We start from the raw sequence: 18697 nt of genomic DNA on the forward strand, positions 1-18697 counted from the left end.
ATTTACATAGAGGCAGCACTTGAAGTTAGATGAATGGATTTGGAAACTCCTCCACTTCCTAGCTAGGTGACCTGGGGCACGTTTCTTCTGGGGCATAGTTTCTTTATCTGTAAAATGGGGGTGATGGTGGTACCTATCTCACAGGGTTCCTGCGAGGTTTAACTTGGTTAATACTGTAAAATGCCTAGGATATTTTATGTGCATGGCACATAGTAGGTACTCAATAAATGTTAATTGTTATTTTATTGTTACTGTAGAGTTGATTTGGATGATAATGCCATTCAGCACCTGCCTCAGTCAGACCCTTTTCTGCACACAGTGACCAGTCCTCTGGAAGCGGGCTGATGAGTTCCTGACATAGAGACTGTGGCCCTCGGCACTAGGAAGTTAGGCAGGGGTGACGGGCATGGAGGTTCTGTCGTGGGGAGGAAAGTGATACGTGAGCCAGCAGCGCCACATTTACCTGCATCTTCACTACTCAGCAGATTGAGAAGTTTAATTGTTCATTAATGAGTCACCTGCATAATTTCACTAATTTCTGTTTAATGGGGCCATTTTGAGCCCCTAAAGGGCTGAGAACAGACTTTCTTCAGTTTTGTTTCCCCAGCTCCTAGCCTGACGTTTGGCACATGATAAATATATGTTGAATAAATTTTAATTATCAGTTATTTGCAGGTCAAGTCCAAAACTGTGTTAGAGATCCTGAGAATCTAAGTAATATGGATGGAGTTGGAGACCTTTAGATTACTTTAGAGGAAAAAGTAATACGGCTGAGTCCTTGGCCTTGCTCTCAGCGGCCTTTTTGACTTTTTTCTTTTAAGTGAAATTATTTTAAAATTAGAAACCATACATATGTACAGTAGAAAATATTAGAAAATACAATAGCTTAAGGAGGAGAATTAAAGTTTTATATATTCTGTTTGGCAGAGTTTCAATGACCCGGAACCTCAACAGGGCAGATCTGGACAAAGATGGGGCCAGAAACGCTAGTGTGAAATTTAGCTTCTCCCAGACTGCATTTTGCCACCATTCATCTGTGTGTGCATATGTACCTGCATGTGCATATGTACCTGCAAGGCATGGGGAGGGGTTTAATCAGATAGCAAAGATCTTCACTTCCTCCTCCTTGGTGGCAGCTGGCAATATACCCAGTTCCTAGATTCAACTCAAGTGAGGATAAGTCACCTGCAAACTTGTTAAAAATGGCGCTTCCTGAGCTCCACTCTTGGTGTCCGTAGGTCTGGACTGAGGCCTGGATGCAGTGCACCCAGACAGCAGTGTCCTGGACTGTAGGACTTGGGAAGAGCAAAGAGCTTGCTGTTGGAGCCTGTCCAGAATGTCTTACAATTCCCTTTATGTATCACAGTTTTCATCTGATTTACAGATCAAAAGCAGGTGTATGGAATTGAAGAGACCAAAATAAGTCCATAAGCGTGTGAGCTGGGCCTCATGGAGGCCTTCACATTGCCTGATTTTCATAAGTAACTTTGGAGATTAAAGAGACTCAGATGGGTTTCTATATTGGATTTGATCCTCTTTGAGATTGCCAGTGTAGAAGCAACTGTTTATCACATCTTAACTAGCCAGTGTCTTTGTTCAGAGTACAAAGCATATGTTTCAAAGAACTCGGATGTCTCCAAAAGCTGTAAATTTGGGATTGAAATAAAGTATTAGTTTTCAGGTGACTGAGTGAATGCTGAGCACAAGTGGGGCCAAGGGGACAAGAGACTGTATCACCACACTAATGATCGTAAAGCAGACCAAATGCCCCTCATTCTAAGCACAAGCTCCTGCCTCCAATAGGAAGAGAATTGAGGTGTTTTGTCCACCTTTAGTTTCCATGCCTTTTCTCTGTCCTTCTCGGAATTTCCCCTTACCGTCACCATCCTCTTTTGTCTTCACCTTCCTCTCCTTGTCCAGGCCAACCCTTCACCTGTGTTCTTGGTAACATAATGCCCCCGTGTCTTTGTCCTGTCACTTACTCCCCAGCCTGTGCATTTTCTTCCTTTTTTTCCAGTAAATATGTTCATTTCCCCTTTCCTAAAAGGCAGAAAGGTGCTAACATTTACTGAAGACACTTGTTACTACAGCAGCTCCTAGCCCATCCTGACCGATAAGGTATGTATGTGCTCGTGTGGACTTTCTTGAGAAGTACTCCCAGGCCCATAGTTGTCTGTTTTTTAGAGACTTAAAACAGTGCACCCTTACTCTCGCACGGGTGGTATTGGGAACCCAGGAATCCAGGCATAGCCTCACCGGGTCCTGTGTTCCAGGGTGTTTCTCAGGCTGCAGTCAGTGTGTGCTCTCATCTGAGGGCTCGACTGGAGGAGGACCAGCGTCTGCACTCCATCTCCTGACTGGTGGCAGGATTCTGCTCCTTGGGGACTCAGTTCTCACTGGTGGTTGGCCGAGGCCTTGCCACCTTAGACCCAATGTTTTTATCAGGTTCACCAGCCCCCTCCCCACACTCTCCATTTCCTCTGCTCTCTGTTTTGATCCATCCTTTGGTACGTTACTTTCCCTAAAGAAGACCTTCTTCATCATTTCCATTAATTTACCAATGTCTACTGAATTTAAGTCCCTTCCTCTGGAGGGCTACTAACTTACTGATGCCTCTCAGGTGCCAGCAGACCTCGGGGGTGGGCCCTGTCTTCCATTTACACGTGAGGCAGCTGACCAGTAGGGCCCCTCCAGAGCTGCTGCCCTGTGCACCGCGCCCTCTGCAGGGCCCTCGCGTGCCCACCAGCCTTTCCCTGCTGCTTCCCTACACGAGCTTTTCCACCCAGCACACCTCAGCCCCTCCTCCTCCTGCACCGATGTTCCTGGTACGGTCTGGGGCACTTTCTCCCTTCCCACCTGGAGACCTGACTCACGTGCCCCCTCCTCCCTGAGTCACTGCCTGATCGCTCTGTTGCCAACAACGTCTGCAGCCCCTTCTCTGTGATTCCAGCACACGGCATGTGTTCTGGTGCCAAAACACAGTCATGTTTTGCCCACCTGGATGCCCTGCGATGGTGTCATTACTCTTGTGCATAGGGAACCCGTCTTACTCATTGTCCCCCACGGGGCCTGACCCGTAGCAGGAACAGTGAACTGGAGTCCGGCTGTGTTTATCAGCTCCTTGTGTTTGACAGGTTCAGCGGGAGAGCCCAGGGCTCCCTGTGCCCGTCCCTTCTCCCTCCCTGGATCCACCTGCCACCCGCCCCCTGCCGGACTGGATCACTTCCCCCTGCTCTGCATTCTTCCCCTCAGCCGCTCTCATCCCGACCATAACTGTGTCTAGTACCCGCCGCCCAGCAGACAGGAAGCTCTGGGAGGAAGGCAGGGGCCTGAGCCATCTTGCTTACTTGTTCCCCATTCCCTGGCACAGCATTTCACTCGAGAGCGGGCACTCTGTAATATTTGTTGAATAAGGGAGTGGGTAAACGAGTGAATGAATGAATGGATCAACTCAAGAGCAGTTTAACATGGTGTAAGGTCAGGCACCAGCTGGTATTTTGCAGACTTCTGTGTTGGAAACGCAGAGGTCACTGGAGGGCATCTGAAGGTTTGAAGGAAGAGGGATATCAAACCATCTTAGGGTTGGCAGAGTGAATCAGTGGAAGGGAGGTAAATCTTTCTGATCTGGAAAGTAATATCAAATTGTAGTTATGAAAATTGGGGGAAACTTTTCCACATCATGTTTTTTTCAGGGATATATAAGATTGCTTCCAGGTTTTACAACTTTTTTTTTTTTTTTTTTTTTTTTTTAGAAATTAGAAGATGACTAGAAAAACAATGGCCATTTTGCCGAGGAGAGTCTTAATTGACAAAGCTAATGATCTAGAAAAACCTATGTTGGAAAATGTCACTTTATTATATGTGTCTGGAAGTGCAGATGGGAAAACAGGTTTTTTTCTTTTTGCAGCAGATTCATTAAGTGTTTAGAAAGAGGTTCTCTCTGTACCGCCTTCCCCAGCCTGAGAAGCTTGAGACTAAATCTAAACTTTCTTCTCTCGTGTCTGTTATGAAGCAGGTGGCTGTGCTGCCCTTCATAGCAGACCTGCAGCCTCCGCACCATCCTGTCTCAGCCTCTGTTCCCGGGCCCCAGAGCATCAGCAGGAGTGTCCAGGTGACAGTTAACTCTGAGCCAGGTCAGACCGTAGCCTGGCCAGAGAGATGCCTTATCACACCTCGCTGACTGTCTCATCCCCCAGGTGTTGTTTCAGAGTCTCTGCAGCCCTGAGCTGCCCCCAGGCTCACGCGTTCCCAGTTTACTAAGAGAAAACTCAGACCAGATGACAGGAATTTCTTCTATTTCTTGTTGTCTCCATCTCAGTTTCTTTGTGTCTTTGCCTCTCTCGGTCCCTCTGAGAAGGAGTCCTGGCCAGCAGCTAAGGTGAGCCTGGTGGCCCGTGCCCAGAGCTCTGTGACATTGCTCTGGGTGCCGTCTCTCCATCCCCATCTTTCTCATCCTTTCCTTGCTGCCCAGCTTTAGCCCTTGGGTTTACAGAACGTCCCTGTGCCTTTGAGATAACATCCTGTCCCCTTCTGTCTTTAACCACAGCATGTACCAAGAATATTCCATGCTTGAGAGTTCTTCGAGCCCCTGTGGTCTAGGCCCTCCCACTGCCCCACCAGTGACATACCCCCTGATGGGTCCCTGGGCCACCAGTTGTCCGATCCCGTGGCTGTCCCACTGCCCTGTCTCGTCGACCTCCGTGACGTTCCTGCTGACCCTTCAAGCTCGCTCTTCCCGGGGCTTCTCTCACTGCCATTCCTGCCCCCCCCCCCGAATAGAAGTGCTCCCCAACTTTCGGGACTCTGGGTTAGGAGTTAGACCTGGTTTTCAAAACCCAGTTCTAAAATCTTCTCTCATATATGACTGTAATCAAAAGTCATCTTATATCGAAAGGTGACTTAAGTTAATATATTGGATTTCTTGCTTTCGGTTCCAAGTGAACAATTTGATAATTGCCTGTTGTATAGGTAGTGCTTAAAAGCTATGCACTGATTAAACTGTTCTTTCACTGAAAATTTGTATCCAGATATTGACTGCTCCAACAAAATGGTATTATTCTTAGAAAGTGAGACAGTATTTTCTCTGATAAAAACGAGAGTGAAATCCATCTCATAACTATTGATCAGTAAAGCATCTAATTAAGGAAATATAAGGCAAAGCATATTTTTTGTGGAAAAAGAAGTAGACTTGCATTGTCTCACTTGTCCTGCTGGGCTCTCACTTGGGCTTATCTTCAGGGATGGAAGCTGGGCAGAGCCTGGTACAGTCCTGCACGATTTGATCGGCCCTTTTCCTCTTCTTGATTTTATACCTGGTTCTGTTTCAAGGTAGACTCTAACTTTACAGAAGAATTTTTTTTATGACTTCTTTTCCCTAAGAAATTTTGATGCCAGTAGGGAAATAGCCTGGTTTTTAAATTTTTATCTTTTGGTAGAACAACGCTCGAAAGAGTTATGGTACCTTTTCTGGACTCAAAAGGAGAGAGGGAAATTTTTTTATCAACTGAAGCCGAATATAAAATAATTTTGCTTAATCAAAAAGAAAGCTCTCAGCTACTTTACCCAAAGGCACGGACATTTTAAATTACATTTGGTTAGTCAAGTGAGTTGTCGCGACTTACTGTAATAACATTCTGTTGTGCCTCTAATAAATTGTAGCCCTGTAATTCAGTTCATTGTAGTTTTAATGGGGGCATTTCTACCAAAAATGTTAAAAAATTTTTTTATTTATCAAATCTCAGGGTGATAGGTTTGAAAGTTCCCTTTTCAGGGGATACAAAAAAGGTTTTCTATTCTGAGCAATAGCTCTTTATCAGTGACTTTGTATTGTTCATACCTCCCTCCCTCCCTCCCTCCCTCTGTCTCTCTCCGTCTCTCTCCGTCTTTCTGTCTGTCTCTCTCCTGGAGATACAGAGAGCTTTCCTGTGTACCCAGCCATGGAGCAAGAGGAGTGGCCTCTGTACCTCTCCTCCTTGGTTGGAACATTTGTGGTTTTGCTCTCCTGATGGGGAGGGGACCCAGAGAAGTAGTGTTGGGGATTTTCTCTTTGGTACCTTGTAGCACAGTTTAAGCATCCGGAATACAGAAAAGGAAGGGAGAGGAGTAGTCTGCGATGGTGGGGGCACCAGCGCCCTCACCACTGGTCGCGTACACGCCCCCTGTGGACCCCAGCACCTGCAGGGGTCGTGAAGACGCACTGAACCTTGGTGCTGTGATCTCAGCCACCCACTCTTACCCGCCTCCCTTGTGACCAGCAGCTGGCTGTGTGCAGCAGGGACCTTTACCCTGGATTTTGTTATCCTTGGGATTTACCGGAGTTAGCTCATAGCAGCTGGTGACCAAGTAGCATGTGTGATGTGTGGATCCCTGTGATGTGCCGGAGCGTGTGAGGGTTTCAGAGGCTTGCTCAGCGGTGGGAACCCTCCTGAATCCTTAGGATTGATGTATTACGTCAGAATGTGGCTGGTCTTTATCAGAATCCCAAGTCTGAAATACGCGGGTTCTCAGGCTCCGTGGTGCACCCCTGGGTTCATCGCTTACTAGCTGCTCGTGACTTCAGCTTCCTTTAGGCTTAAAGGCAGGACATTTAAGGCGCCAAAGTTCATTCCTCTAACAACTTGACAACGAGGAGAGTTGCAAGTAGCCAAAGAGATGGTACCCGTGTAAGCACTTGGAGGTAACACTGGTTTAATGATTGATAAAGCTGCGGGGTGTCTTAGAGGCTGTTCAGAGTTATCATGAAAATGATAGGCGTTCCAGGTAATGTAATATTGGAAGTTGTTGGGACACCAATGTGGCATAATTCTAATGAAGAAAATACCAGAAAGTGAATTCCAGATATGACCTCTATGTTTTAAAGTGTATTACAGGCAAAGAGTGTACCTATCTACATGTATTTGGTACATATGTGTTTTCTGGGACCAGGGTTCTTCATGTCCAGAATAACAGGGGAATTGGGCTAGATGATCTCTAAGTTACCACCTGGGTCTGAGATTTTATGACTATAGATAGCGACTTTAACTAAATATGGCGTGCTTTCTGGTGGTTTGGAAATAACAGACATAAACATTCTTAGTTTTGGTAATATTACCTGCCACTAAGCTTTGTAATGTCCTTTAAAATATCTCTGTGCTGAATTTTAAATGAGAGCAATATTTACCAAGCATTTTCCTAGAATTTCAGCAGGAAAAAAACGTGTTTACCGTATCAGAACTTAACCTTAATTTATAAAAGCGGGACAACTAATTATCCTTTGCCTTTCAGTAAGCTCCAGAAAACTTTTGCCTGGTTATTATCCCAGCCCCATCATTTATTAACTGGGTAATGACCTTGGACATGCTGTTAATTTCTCTGTCCCTCAGTTTTTGCAGCAACAGAATGGGTCTACTAATAGTGCCTATTTCACAGGAAGCAGGATGATTAAATTATGTAATACACGTAAAGTTCAGTAAAGCTCGCAAGAGTTCCTTGCACAGACTGCTTAGTAAATGGTGACTGTTAATCCGTCCCTTCCTCCTTCCCTCTCAGTTTCTCAGTCTCTCTCTGTCTCTCTGTCTGTCTCTGTGTCTCTGTCTTCTAGAGATACAGAGAGCTTTCCTGTGTACCAAGCCACGGTAATTCCTTTTCTGGGACAAGGTTTGTATGCATCTCTGAACATCAGTCTCCCTATCAAGGAGATGGGCTTCATAATGGTGGTCAGAATGCTCTCCACTTATGAATGACTGGTGCCCCGAATCATGCTAGCTTGATTAATTTAACCAGAGTCCAAAGTCTCTATCCTGAATTGTTGAAATCTAAAGTAGCCGAAATGAAAAATAAAATTCTATGAAGCTGATGATAAATAATTCTAGCCTGCTTTTCTGATGCAAATGCATCCTTCTAAAAATGAAAACTGCTTTTTACCATTCTGTTTATTTCTAGTTTCTTTGGTGATAAGTTGAGGAGTTGCAAGTATTGCTTGCTTGCTGGAGTTATTATCTTTTTGCAGACCAGAAGAGAGATTCGATCATGGTTTGGAGTCCTCAAGTTAATCAGCAGATTGAGATATTTGGGGGTGGGGGAGTGTCAAAGGCAAAGAAACAAAAGATTTAAGAGCTTAGAAAAAAGATAGAGGCTGCTCTCTGACCCCCTTTTCAGATGAGGAGACGGAGGCTCGGCGTCAGGTGATCTGAGGTGACCAGGGAGGATGAGGCTGTCTCTGTTAAGGTGCACCGCTGCTGGGGTGAGTTGGAGTGGCACGGTGGAGGGCCATTTGGGACAGGGAACTGCTGGGCTTGGTCCATTTTGCCCCTTATTGGATTCTTAAAGTAGAGTAAAGCTTTCTCAGATATGCTTGAAGATAGATTTTTGGGGAAAAAAGAGAGAAGATTCTTTGACCCTAGATGGTGGGAAAATACCCTATTCATGAGAGATGGCAGACAGAAGGAAAGGAAGCCCAGATCTGTTTCTCCGGAAGCCCGTGGGCAGTGCCTGTGTGCGGTGCTGCAGGGGAGGAGCGTGGCAAGCACGTGACCCTGGGGTGGGGTCTGGTCACCGCCAGATCGCCAGCTTACCCCGGCGCTGCCTCTCGCCACCTTTGGAGTCGCCACTCCTCTGTCCCACTTGTCACTTTGGCCATGACGGGTCCACCGAGAGGAAATCTCCTAGCCCCCAGGTCGCGGCTCGCCCTTCGCTGCTGCCCAGGGCAGAGGGCAGGGGGAGCGTTTCCCTCTCACTGTGGAGGAGAGCGTTTCTCAGAATGAGGCATCGTGCGAGGCACCGGGGGTTCCCTAGTGGTAAAAAGGACGTCGTCCCTGCCCCGCTCACCTCCTCGGGCAAAGAATTGTGAACCGAATGTGCCTGTGTGCGTGTACACGCACACACATGCATACGCACGCACGCACTTGCACACACGTGCGCGTGCGCGTGTGCACACGGTGGGAAAGAAGGGCCCAGGACTGGGAGGACACAGAGCAGAGAAACCTGGTGGTCGGAGAAGGAGGGTCTGGGCTGTAACCTCTGGCATCACCTTTCTATTTAAAGTCACTTATCTGACTGCTGCCTGGCAGGACCCCTCTGAGGATGGTGACTGTGTCCTCCTGTCACACAGCACCTCGCAGAGCATTCAAGATAGTCAGTAAATGCAGTATTTGTTGAATTTCTAGTCCTAACCTATTCAGCTTTTTTCTGAGTCAATGAATATTTGTTGAGTGAACAAAATGATTGACAGTCAAAAATGTAGATTGATTATGACTAAATTTGATTCGTGGCTGATTGCCCCTCTTCAGGGAATACAAATGGTAACCAATAAAGTTTTTGAACAGGCATATCTTTTTCAGTGTTTCAGTAGATTTCAATTTAATCTAAACTGGATGTAGGTTATAGATTTCAGTGTTCCAATGAAAAAACCAATTCTTCCATCCTAAAGTAATTTTATGAATTTATTGAACAGCGTTGATATTTCTCTACTAAACTCATTTACTTAATTAAAATTTTTGTATTATAAGGTAATACCCATTTGCTATAAAAATTAAGTATAAGGGAAAAGCAGACAGTTTAAATTTAATGTGTATTGATGTATTTATTTGATCGTATTGAGTGAATTCAAAGAACTTTATGATGAAAAATTCCCTGAAGAGTTGGGTGTAATCTGTGTTTAAAAATGAAAGTCTTTAAAATTGATTTTTTTCCCTCAAGAGCCAAACGCGTGAACCGTGCTTTGATTCTGATTTATGGTCATCAAAACTAAGTTCTAGATTCAAAAGATATTTTGCAATTTGTCATTCAGTTAAACTGTGTTATATCCACTTAGAAAATGAAATACGAGCAGGAGGGTTGAGGACCTACTAGAGATTGCTGCCTGACGTGCTGCTTCTAGTTAGCCTGTTTTTGGAGCAGGAGGGGGAACCTCAGTGTTCTAAGTGTAAATTTTCCTTCTGCCCCTCCCCTGCCCCCTGCCTTTTAATACATATGCCAGATACAGTCTTTGACATGTTTTAGTTAGGAAGTTCAAATTGCATGCTACTGTGGTTTTTTATCGGAACAAAATAGGTACAACTTCTAAATTATGTTTTGTCATTCCTGATACTATAGAGCCATTAATAGGTCACTGAACTACCATACATATTTTTCAAGTTAACAATTGGTTATATATTACAGCAGGTTATAAATTCTTTAAAATACAGTATTTAGGAGTCATTTTTATGAACTGAGCTACTTTCCTTTTAATATATTTAAATGCCTCATTGAAGGTGATTATTAAATGTATTCAACTCAGTTTCCATATAAAAACTGGTCAAGGTTAGAGATGAGTATTCTTTAGAAAAGTAAAGATCTGATTTTGAGAAGTGTTTGTGTCCTAGAGGCCATTTGTGTGTTTTAATCTTTTTTTGTTTAATTTCCTTAGAGTGTTTTGAATCTTTCTTTAGGTTAAATGTGTTTTTTTTTAAAGAATTATTTTAGGAAATACCTGTCCATATATTTATGAAAGTGCTTGTCTTTATTTTATTTTTTGAAATGTTTACTGTTAAATATTAAAAACAAGAAGCAGCTTTAACTCAAATGTATTTTGTTCCTGTGCAGAGCTGTTGCAAAGCTGTTTCACATACTAGATGTTTCTGAATTAGGAATTCACATAATAATGAATTCTGCTTATTTTGCTTCTCCACCAAGATTTGTTGTGTGAGCTTAAAATAAGGCTGCAGCTGATTCGTGTAGCACATATTAACTGTTTATTTAGTTTAAGTACATGTCTGTATCTTTCATTTCTGATCAACCTGAAAAATTTGCATGCTACACAGCAGTCATCTTCTTTATACTTTATTAAATATCTGTCAATTATAAATATCAAGGTTTTACATTAATGTCAAGATAGTACATCAAAAATTCATGGAATATGTGACTTTTTCCAAGGGTATTTAATACTTAATGCATTTGTGTCATTTTTCTTTCCCGAGATATTGACAGGTTTTATTAAGTGTTTGTTAGGGAGATTTCATTTTTATCAAGGGACTATAAAGAGAAGCTGCATGCTAAATCAATTTTTAAAAGCCAGAATATTGTTCATTTTTTCATCTTCAACTCTTGTAATCCATAGGTTTTATTTAAATTTCTTCTTGGTTTATTTTTGTTTTATGTGAGTGATAGTTCAAGACAGAACTTTAATAAGGATCAAATATGCTGACTGTAGTGGTTTTTAATTTCCTTAAGCATAGCTACCAGACCCATGCAATATGGTAAATTCTTCAAAATGTCATACTTACATATTTAGCAATATTACTTCTTTTTATTGAAGCCAAACAAACGATTTTAGATATTAATCTTCCCCAAACATAGTGATTATTTTGTACTAGGTACAATATTACTGTGTCTCATCTGGAACACCTCCTATGATAGAAGAGGGAATGGGAGAGAGCGTCCCTGGGTTGTCAGGCTTGACTTAAGGAAACAAGAATCCTCTTTTAAAAGTAAGCTCTATAGGGCTTCAAGTCTGATTGTGAGCTACAGGAACTGTTCATATCTCCAACTTCAGATGTTTATAATGCACAAGAAAGTGAAAATGTCGATCACTTAAAAAATATGGGCTTGTTTCTAAACCTGTATTTATGGGGTGGGTGGGGAGTGGGGAGGAAGTTAATGCTTGGTGGACCCTATGGCCTGCTCCTTTTGGGCCCTGGTACCTGAGAGACCCCATCACTGTCGTCTTTCTCTACTGCCAGACAGACCCTCACTCATCCCATGTGTAGCTAGATCTTGGAAACAGCTATCTCAACTAAAACTAATTAGCCACAATGAGTAAGTTTTCTGCTTTCATTTACAGTTTTTAAAGTACAGGTTAGGAATGTCTTCTATTGGAGATGAACAAAACCCTTATAAGATTTTGCTCTATAAAGTGAGGAGTGTTCAGTTATCCTCCCCATAAAGTGTGAACTTAATGACTTTCATCTAAGAACATTTTTAGGAGCTTTCAAGTAACTTCAGGTTAATATTATAATTTTTGGAAAATGTATTTTTAAATGTTAAGGCTTGATGTGTTAAAAAAAAAAAATTCTGTCCAGAGCTTAGTGTTTGGAATAGACATATTTCTTATTCTTGTTTATTTTTTCAGGGTATGTGAAAATACTTATTTTTAAAGTTAAATGCTTTTCACGTGAAAATCACTTCAATATTTGAATGTTTCAAGATCCTTGTAAAGCTATTATATAATAATTTAAAGAGGTAGGTTGGTTTCTTTTTTTTTTTTTTTTTTTTTTTTAGAAACCAAATTTCTCTTGAGTAAAGCTGAGCCAGTAGCCATTCTGGATAAACCCCGGTTTGCTTTAGGATAAGTTGCTCTGGGGGCCTTGCCCTAGGAAATAATTCAAGAACTCTGCAGCTGTAACCGATTCCACCATGACGCCAGTAGGTGGCGCTGGTGTCACAGCAGTGAGGGCCCCGTTGGAATGGAAGATACTTGCCTTTCTCTATAGCCTCAAATTCCACTTCAGTATAACTGTTAAGTGCATGTGTCTGTGGTAGAATAGCTTTTTTTTAAAACCAGAATTACGTACAGTGGGCACACCTTATTTTTGAAGCAGATAAGAACAACTATTTCTAACAGATTCTGCAAATATTACGTAACTCTATAGCCAAAATAATCTTCAAAATTAACCTGAAGAAAGCATTTGCGTATTTTTTCCCTTGCGTATTCTTTACGACTTCGTCAGGCCTGTGAACATAAACTTGTATTTTTGGTAAGAAATGTATATAAATAGTAGGAAGGGAGACATTTTGGAGAGTTAATTTTCCATCTTTTTGGTCCTTGGGGAGGCTGCCCTTGTTTGAAGAGTTTTCTTCGTAGAGTCCAAAGCTATTTAAAGATCTTTGAGTGTTTGGAACATTTTTCCACAAGTCGTTTTGACATTCAGCATTCTAATTTTGAAAATTGTCATCTCTTCTCCTATTCAGTAAGTCAAACTTTTCGAGGGGGAGGGGTCGAATTTTTAATACTCAGGGGTTTTATCATTGGAATTTACCAGCTTTCAAAATACCACAGGGCATTCCCCAGTTTAAATGAATTTAAAACATTTTAAAATAACAAAAGCAACAATGCTTTCCCCCCTCCTAGAGTTTGAGAAGAGATAGGATGTGCAACATTCCCAGCAGGTCAGACTGTGTGAAGCTTCATTTTATTATAAGTGAAAGGAAATTTTAGCAATGGAATTTCTTTTCTTTAAAGTTCTGAAAAATTTCTATGGTACTTATCATCAAATTAGTTTTGGGTGGAGGGGCAGTTCTTATCTGCGGAATTTGTACTCTTACGAGGAAAAACCTGAGCACCCTTATGGTCAAGTTCCGTAATTAAATGGAAAGCTTCTTTAGGACTCTTAGGACACAGGCTTGCATTTCACTCATTACAAAGAAGAGGCAATAAGAAGCTTCTCCTCGAATCTTTGCTGTGCTTGACCATGGTATTGGGTTTTTTTTTTAAACCAGAGATAGTTTTTTCTAATCTTCCTAGCTAGAATAATGCAGCTGGAGAATGCCCCTGAGTGATAGGTTATTTTATATTTTGACCTAAATTATATCTTCTTTAATTTCATTTTTATTGTCAGAACATTTACATATTATGTGACTGTATTTCCATATGTTGACTTTTCTTCCAAAGGGTTAAAACTGGGTTTAGGATCAGAGGGGAGAAGCAGGCACCTGGGAGCTAGCACCCAATTGGCAGCCTTTTGTAATATATAATTTGCCTAAAGTTGCGCGCCGAGCACAAGCTTTTGTTTTCTAATTGATTTACGGTTCGAGCCACTTTTACCTCATCTCCTACTGTCCTGCATACGGTGCCAGCGAGTACAGTGCAGTGAGCGATGATAAATTACCATATGCACTTGTGATGGTAATGCGTCAAAAGTCAAAACTGCATACTGCACGGGGCTCCGTGCATTTACAGTGCTGCAGAGACAGTGCAGCCGGATCGCACTGGTATCTGAGAAGTCACCATTTGATCACTTACTGCAATCTGTCTGTCAGCCTGTAATGGAAACCGAAGATTAAAATTATACTGTTACAGCTTTGAATTTCTTAGTTGAGACACAGTTTTTTAAGTGCTCGAAAGGCCCAAGGTGGGGGGAGTATTGTGGAGAGAGAGGATGTGAGATGTGTACAATTTTCTCTAAAGTGTGAAGTTTTGGATATTTTTATCAAATGTTCTTTTGTCCAGAGACAAAAAGAAAAGGAGTAAAATTCACGTATGCCGATCTCGATTTTATCTTTATTACATTTGTTTGTAAAATTTAATTCATAATTTCACAAAACTGTGTTTTTCTTGATTTTCTGTATTTGAGCTGCATCTGCCATGTTGTATGATTCATTTGCACGTAACAAGTTGATTTCCTTCCAAATGATTTTAAGTCAGAGATAAATGAAAGAAGTTTCAATTTATTAGAGTGCCTTTAATTGTTCCTTTTATTGATACAAGAAGAGATTTGGACTATTCGTGAGGGCTGTACAGCACATTAAGGCAAGAGATGCAAAGGGAGGCCGGAACAGACACCTGACTTGGAGACTCCAGGTTTCCGTGTAGACGAGAGACTTATGGTGTGGATGTGCCTACCTTTTGTAAACTCAGTCCACCTTAAATTTTATTTCTGTGCCGTGTCTGTGGGTCCTGGTATCGAAATATGAAGCAGCAGATTTATGGCGGCTGCTGGGCACAACAAATTAAGTTGACAGTGATGCATGAGAGCATAATAGCACGATGGCCCCTCAGTAGCGCGGCTGGGCGCCTCCTGCTCCATTTGGCTCTTGTTAGGATCTGTTAGGCAGCTAAATAATGAAATTTTGCTGACTGATTTCTGTTTTCCCTTTTTCTCTTTTCACCCCTGCTTTCTAAAACTTCTAATTCCCAGACCCATCCTCATGCCCACAAACTGCCCTTGAAGGATTCTTTCACTTATGAGGACTACAGGTTGGTGTGAGGGGTGTGTGTGTGTGTGTGTGTGTGTTGGGGTGTGTGTGGGGTGTGGTGTACGTATGTGCGAGGCATGTGTTGGAGGGTGGTTTCTGAGTGAAATTGGGATCTCAGAAGTGCGAAGGGCTTGGGTAAGAAGTGACTTGCATGACCATTTAAAGCCTTAAAAAAGAGATTGTTCTTTCTGGCAGTTACACTGGACCCCGGGGCAGGGAGCAGCGTTTTAATAGCCATGTGGAAATTGCCATTAACCTGTGTTGGTGGGGATTAGTTGATAGAGCCAAGTGATGCTCAAGATTAACATTAGTGTGGGGTGAGGATTTTTTTTCTTTCAAACAGACTGTTTTAGCTCTTTAAAGTAGGGACTTTTTTTTAACAAAAAGATTTAATGCAGTGCACAACACAGTAAAAAAAAAATACCATTCCACATTTTGTAGCGTTCTTAGAGGATTCCGATCAGAAAGGAGTTAGTGTTTGCTTTTCAGTGAGGCTCAAAATAGGTACAGAGTCAGCGTTTGGGTAAAAGAGGGGTGGGGTCTCTCCGCAGCAACGCGGACCGGGACCAGCTGAGGCCTGGCTGACTCTGTTCTAGGCCCTTCTTCCAGGCCGCTTTCTCCCGGGAACGTCCTCCCTTAATCTCTCACTCCTAGATTTCCCCTGGCTCCCTTTTCCTTCCATATCCCCCCTCCTCTTCTCTTTACCCTAGACTTAATTTTAAATGATGATGAACATCACCTTTGCGACTTAGGAAAGGGTTTTGAAAATTCGTGAGAGGTCAGGCACACCTCGGTTTTGGTTGAGTTGTGACTGCCGTGGGCTTTCAGATGTGCCGGCCATAATTCGCCTCTTTTCTGATTGTTACAGGTGGGCGGTCTCTTCCGTTATGACTCGACAAAACCAGATTCCCACGGAGGATGGTTCCCGGGTGACCCTGGCGCTGATTCCTCTGTGGGACATGTGCAATCACACCAACGGCCTGGTAAGGACCTCCTCGGGTCGTGTTCATTAACCGGCGAAGTTCTGCCTACAAGTCACTGTCCCCTACTGCCCCCGCCAAGAGGAGCAGACAACGCCAAACCTCGCCCCCCATGAGTAGAGGCTGGCGGTTTTTTCTGTGTTTACTTAACCCTGAAAACGTGAGTCTTTTATCACTTTCAGAAGCCACAGTGAACTGCATTTCTTTGCTAAGCCACGATTCCAGCCTAGACATACATTTTCTTATCTTATTGGATGACAGACTTAAACCAAAGTTTCTTTTTTCTTATTCTTTTTAAAATACCAATTTATTGAAAAAAAAATCCTTTCTCCTTCTGGGTTTTCCTTTTGTGTTGCTTGTTTTCTCTCCTTGCTGACTGTATTATCAGTTACTTAAGTTTCTCTGATTCTTTCCTGCCCCCTTTCCCTTCACCTGCTATGCAGACACATCCTTGGCCCCGTTGATTAACCTGCTTTTGTTCAGGAGCCAGTCCTGGTGTCCCTGGCAGTGGGGCGGGAGGAGGTGCACTTCGGCGTTTGGCTCTTGGCCTTGGATGCAGGAGTCAGTTGGCATCATCAGACGTTGGAAAGATAGGGAGATGCTGTGAGGATTGTTAATCATGACGCATAGAGGAGGCTGCCTCTGTTTCTCAGCATTCTTCAGATTCTGAACCTCGGAGCAGGTTGCTGTGCTCTTGGTGCTGAGAAAGATTTCCTGATATTACTAGTTGGAAATATGATCAACTTCAGAACGTTCTGAATTTTTAAATATTATAATCGTATACTGGTTTGGTTAGTTTTTTGTTCATCTTTTCTCAGTGTCAGCTTTCTTTGTTATTATTAGCAGTATTATAAATAGACTGGTGCTATAAATGAGTATTTCACATCTAATTCCACAAAATGGCCAGAACACATGCCACGTGTGCCAAACACTTGAGAGAAACCCTAGTGTGAACCTGGGAAGGTCTAGCCACAGCACACTCTTAAATTGGAGAGAATGAATATCTATACTTTTATAATTATATTTTTGCCTTAATTTAGATGTGCTTAATTTAGCCGTTTTGAGGCGTATTAGCGTATTTTATCATTTATTTTCATTAATGAATACAATTTTATATTTTGTTCTTTTTGTTTTCTTTCAGAGCTATTTTAAATGATTATAACATTGACGTTTAAAAATTTTTCAAATAGCTTTTAATATTTGACAGTAACATTTTTCTTTTTCTTGGATTAGGTCATTGGTTCCCAAACTTGATTGATCATCGGGGTTTATTTTATTCTTTCTAAAATTTAACAAGTACATACTTTACTGTAAACAAAGAAAACCAGTTAAAGAAAACAGAAGCCTCTGCAGTGAAACTCGGAGGTCCCCTACCAGTCCTGGGCCCCGGCGGCCCCGTGGCTGGTCCACTCGACGCCTCCTGGGTAGCTGGCTACTGGCTTTCTGCACATCTCTCCCACTCTTTTGCTGTGCATTTGCACCTTCACATACTCACATACACACTGGTTTTGTGTGGCTTTCATGTAAACTACTCACTCTTTTCCCCCCAAAAGTAAAAAAAAAAAAAAAAAAGTTAGTTTATCTCAAAATAAAAATAACGAATTGATGACAACTACTAATACTGTCTTTTTCCTAATACTGTTCATCAGGTCTCAGCCACCGCAGTCCTGGCAGAAACACTGCTAACCTTGAGAAGGTTTATCCAAGATGTTAGTGCTTTTTCTTACAGCGGTTATCTTCTCTGCACACTTAACTCTACTACACCTTTGTTGGACAGTTTCCCACTGTAAAAATAACACTTGATGGGAAATTTTGTCTGGTAGGATTTCAGAATCTCTTTTAGCACTATGAAGTTGTATGTCATACATATTAACAGTTAATCTCTTTTAAAATAAGGTACTTGAAAGAAAGGCTTAGCTTTTCAGACAGTAGATTTCTTTTTTGTGTGTGTCTGTCCTGACAGTCGTTGTCTGTCTGATCTGACTACCACTGGGGGAGCTGATAGAAATTTGTAGCCCAGCAACGCTGCGTGCTTCTAACTGTCCCCAAACCTGGTTATGGGGGTAGAAATGGAGGAATCAAGCCTGTGACAGTGATTCCAAACCAGCAGCAGCAAGGAAAAGCACGAGAAATTAAGAGGCTGGATGAATATCTAGGCCGGGCTGGAGACTCTAGCGAATGTGATCTATTTCCTACCCACTCCGAGAAACAAACGTAGACAGGTTTATAAGGCGGCGTGTTGGGCTGTGAGGCATAATGTATCTAAATTCTGCGTGGCTTGTTCAGAACTAACGGGAACAGGTCTGCTTTCCCTTTTTTGAGGTTGTTCAGTTTATACAGAGAAGGATACTTCTAAGTGGGCTTCGGCCTCTGTATGAGTTCCAACAGGTAAAGCGTGTTGGAATGATCAGCCCTTGTATTTGGATACGTGACCCTACCAACCAGGATGAAAGGGCTTTGGAAGATTCAAGCAGAATTGCAGGGGTTTCTTTTTCGAGGCCCTTCTGTTTGAGTGTTGAAGATCTGAAACATTTAGATGTGCATGAGGCTTCCAGTCTCAAGGTGAAAGCCCAGGTGTTTACAGTAGCAGACGGGGCCCCCTGCTCAGCCTGTCCTCGCTACACCCCAGTCTGTCTGGGCCCTACACGCCCACCGGGGGCCTCTGCGCTGACTGTTCCCGCTGCTTCCCCAGGCTGGGCCATCCTGAGCACCACGCATAGGATGGCCACACCTCCCCACCCACGGGCCTCCCTTCCTGTCCTCCACCGTCTGTCTCCTGTGCTTCCGCG

General features: G+C 42.7%; 1 protein-coding gene across 2 annotated transcripts in view; it reads left to right on the top strand.

Moving 5' to 3' along the window:
* Window positions 1-18697, top strand: part of SETD3 (SET domain containing 3, actin N3(tau)-histidine methyltransferase) — a 69644-nt gene that overhangs the window by 41819 nt on the left and 9128 nt on the right. For both annotated transcript variants that reach the window (XM_082849347.1, XM_082849346.1), the window contains exons 7-8: window positions 14871-14929; window positions 15797-15911. In XM_082849347.1, the coding sequence (XP_082705473.1) occupies window positions 14871-14929; window positions 15797-15911 (174 nt within the window). The remainder of the gene's footprint in view (window positions 1-14870; window positions 14930-15796; window positions 15912-18697) is intronic.

Source organism: Leucopleurus acutus (genome assembly GCF_964270905.1).
Source record: "Leucopleurus acutus genome assembly, chromosome: 1".
Taxonomy (NCBI): Eukaryota; Metazoa; Chordata; class Mammalia; order Artiodactyla; family Delphinidae; genus Leucopleurus; species Leucopleurus acutus.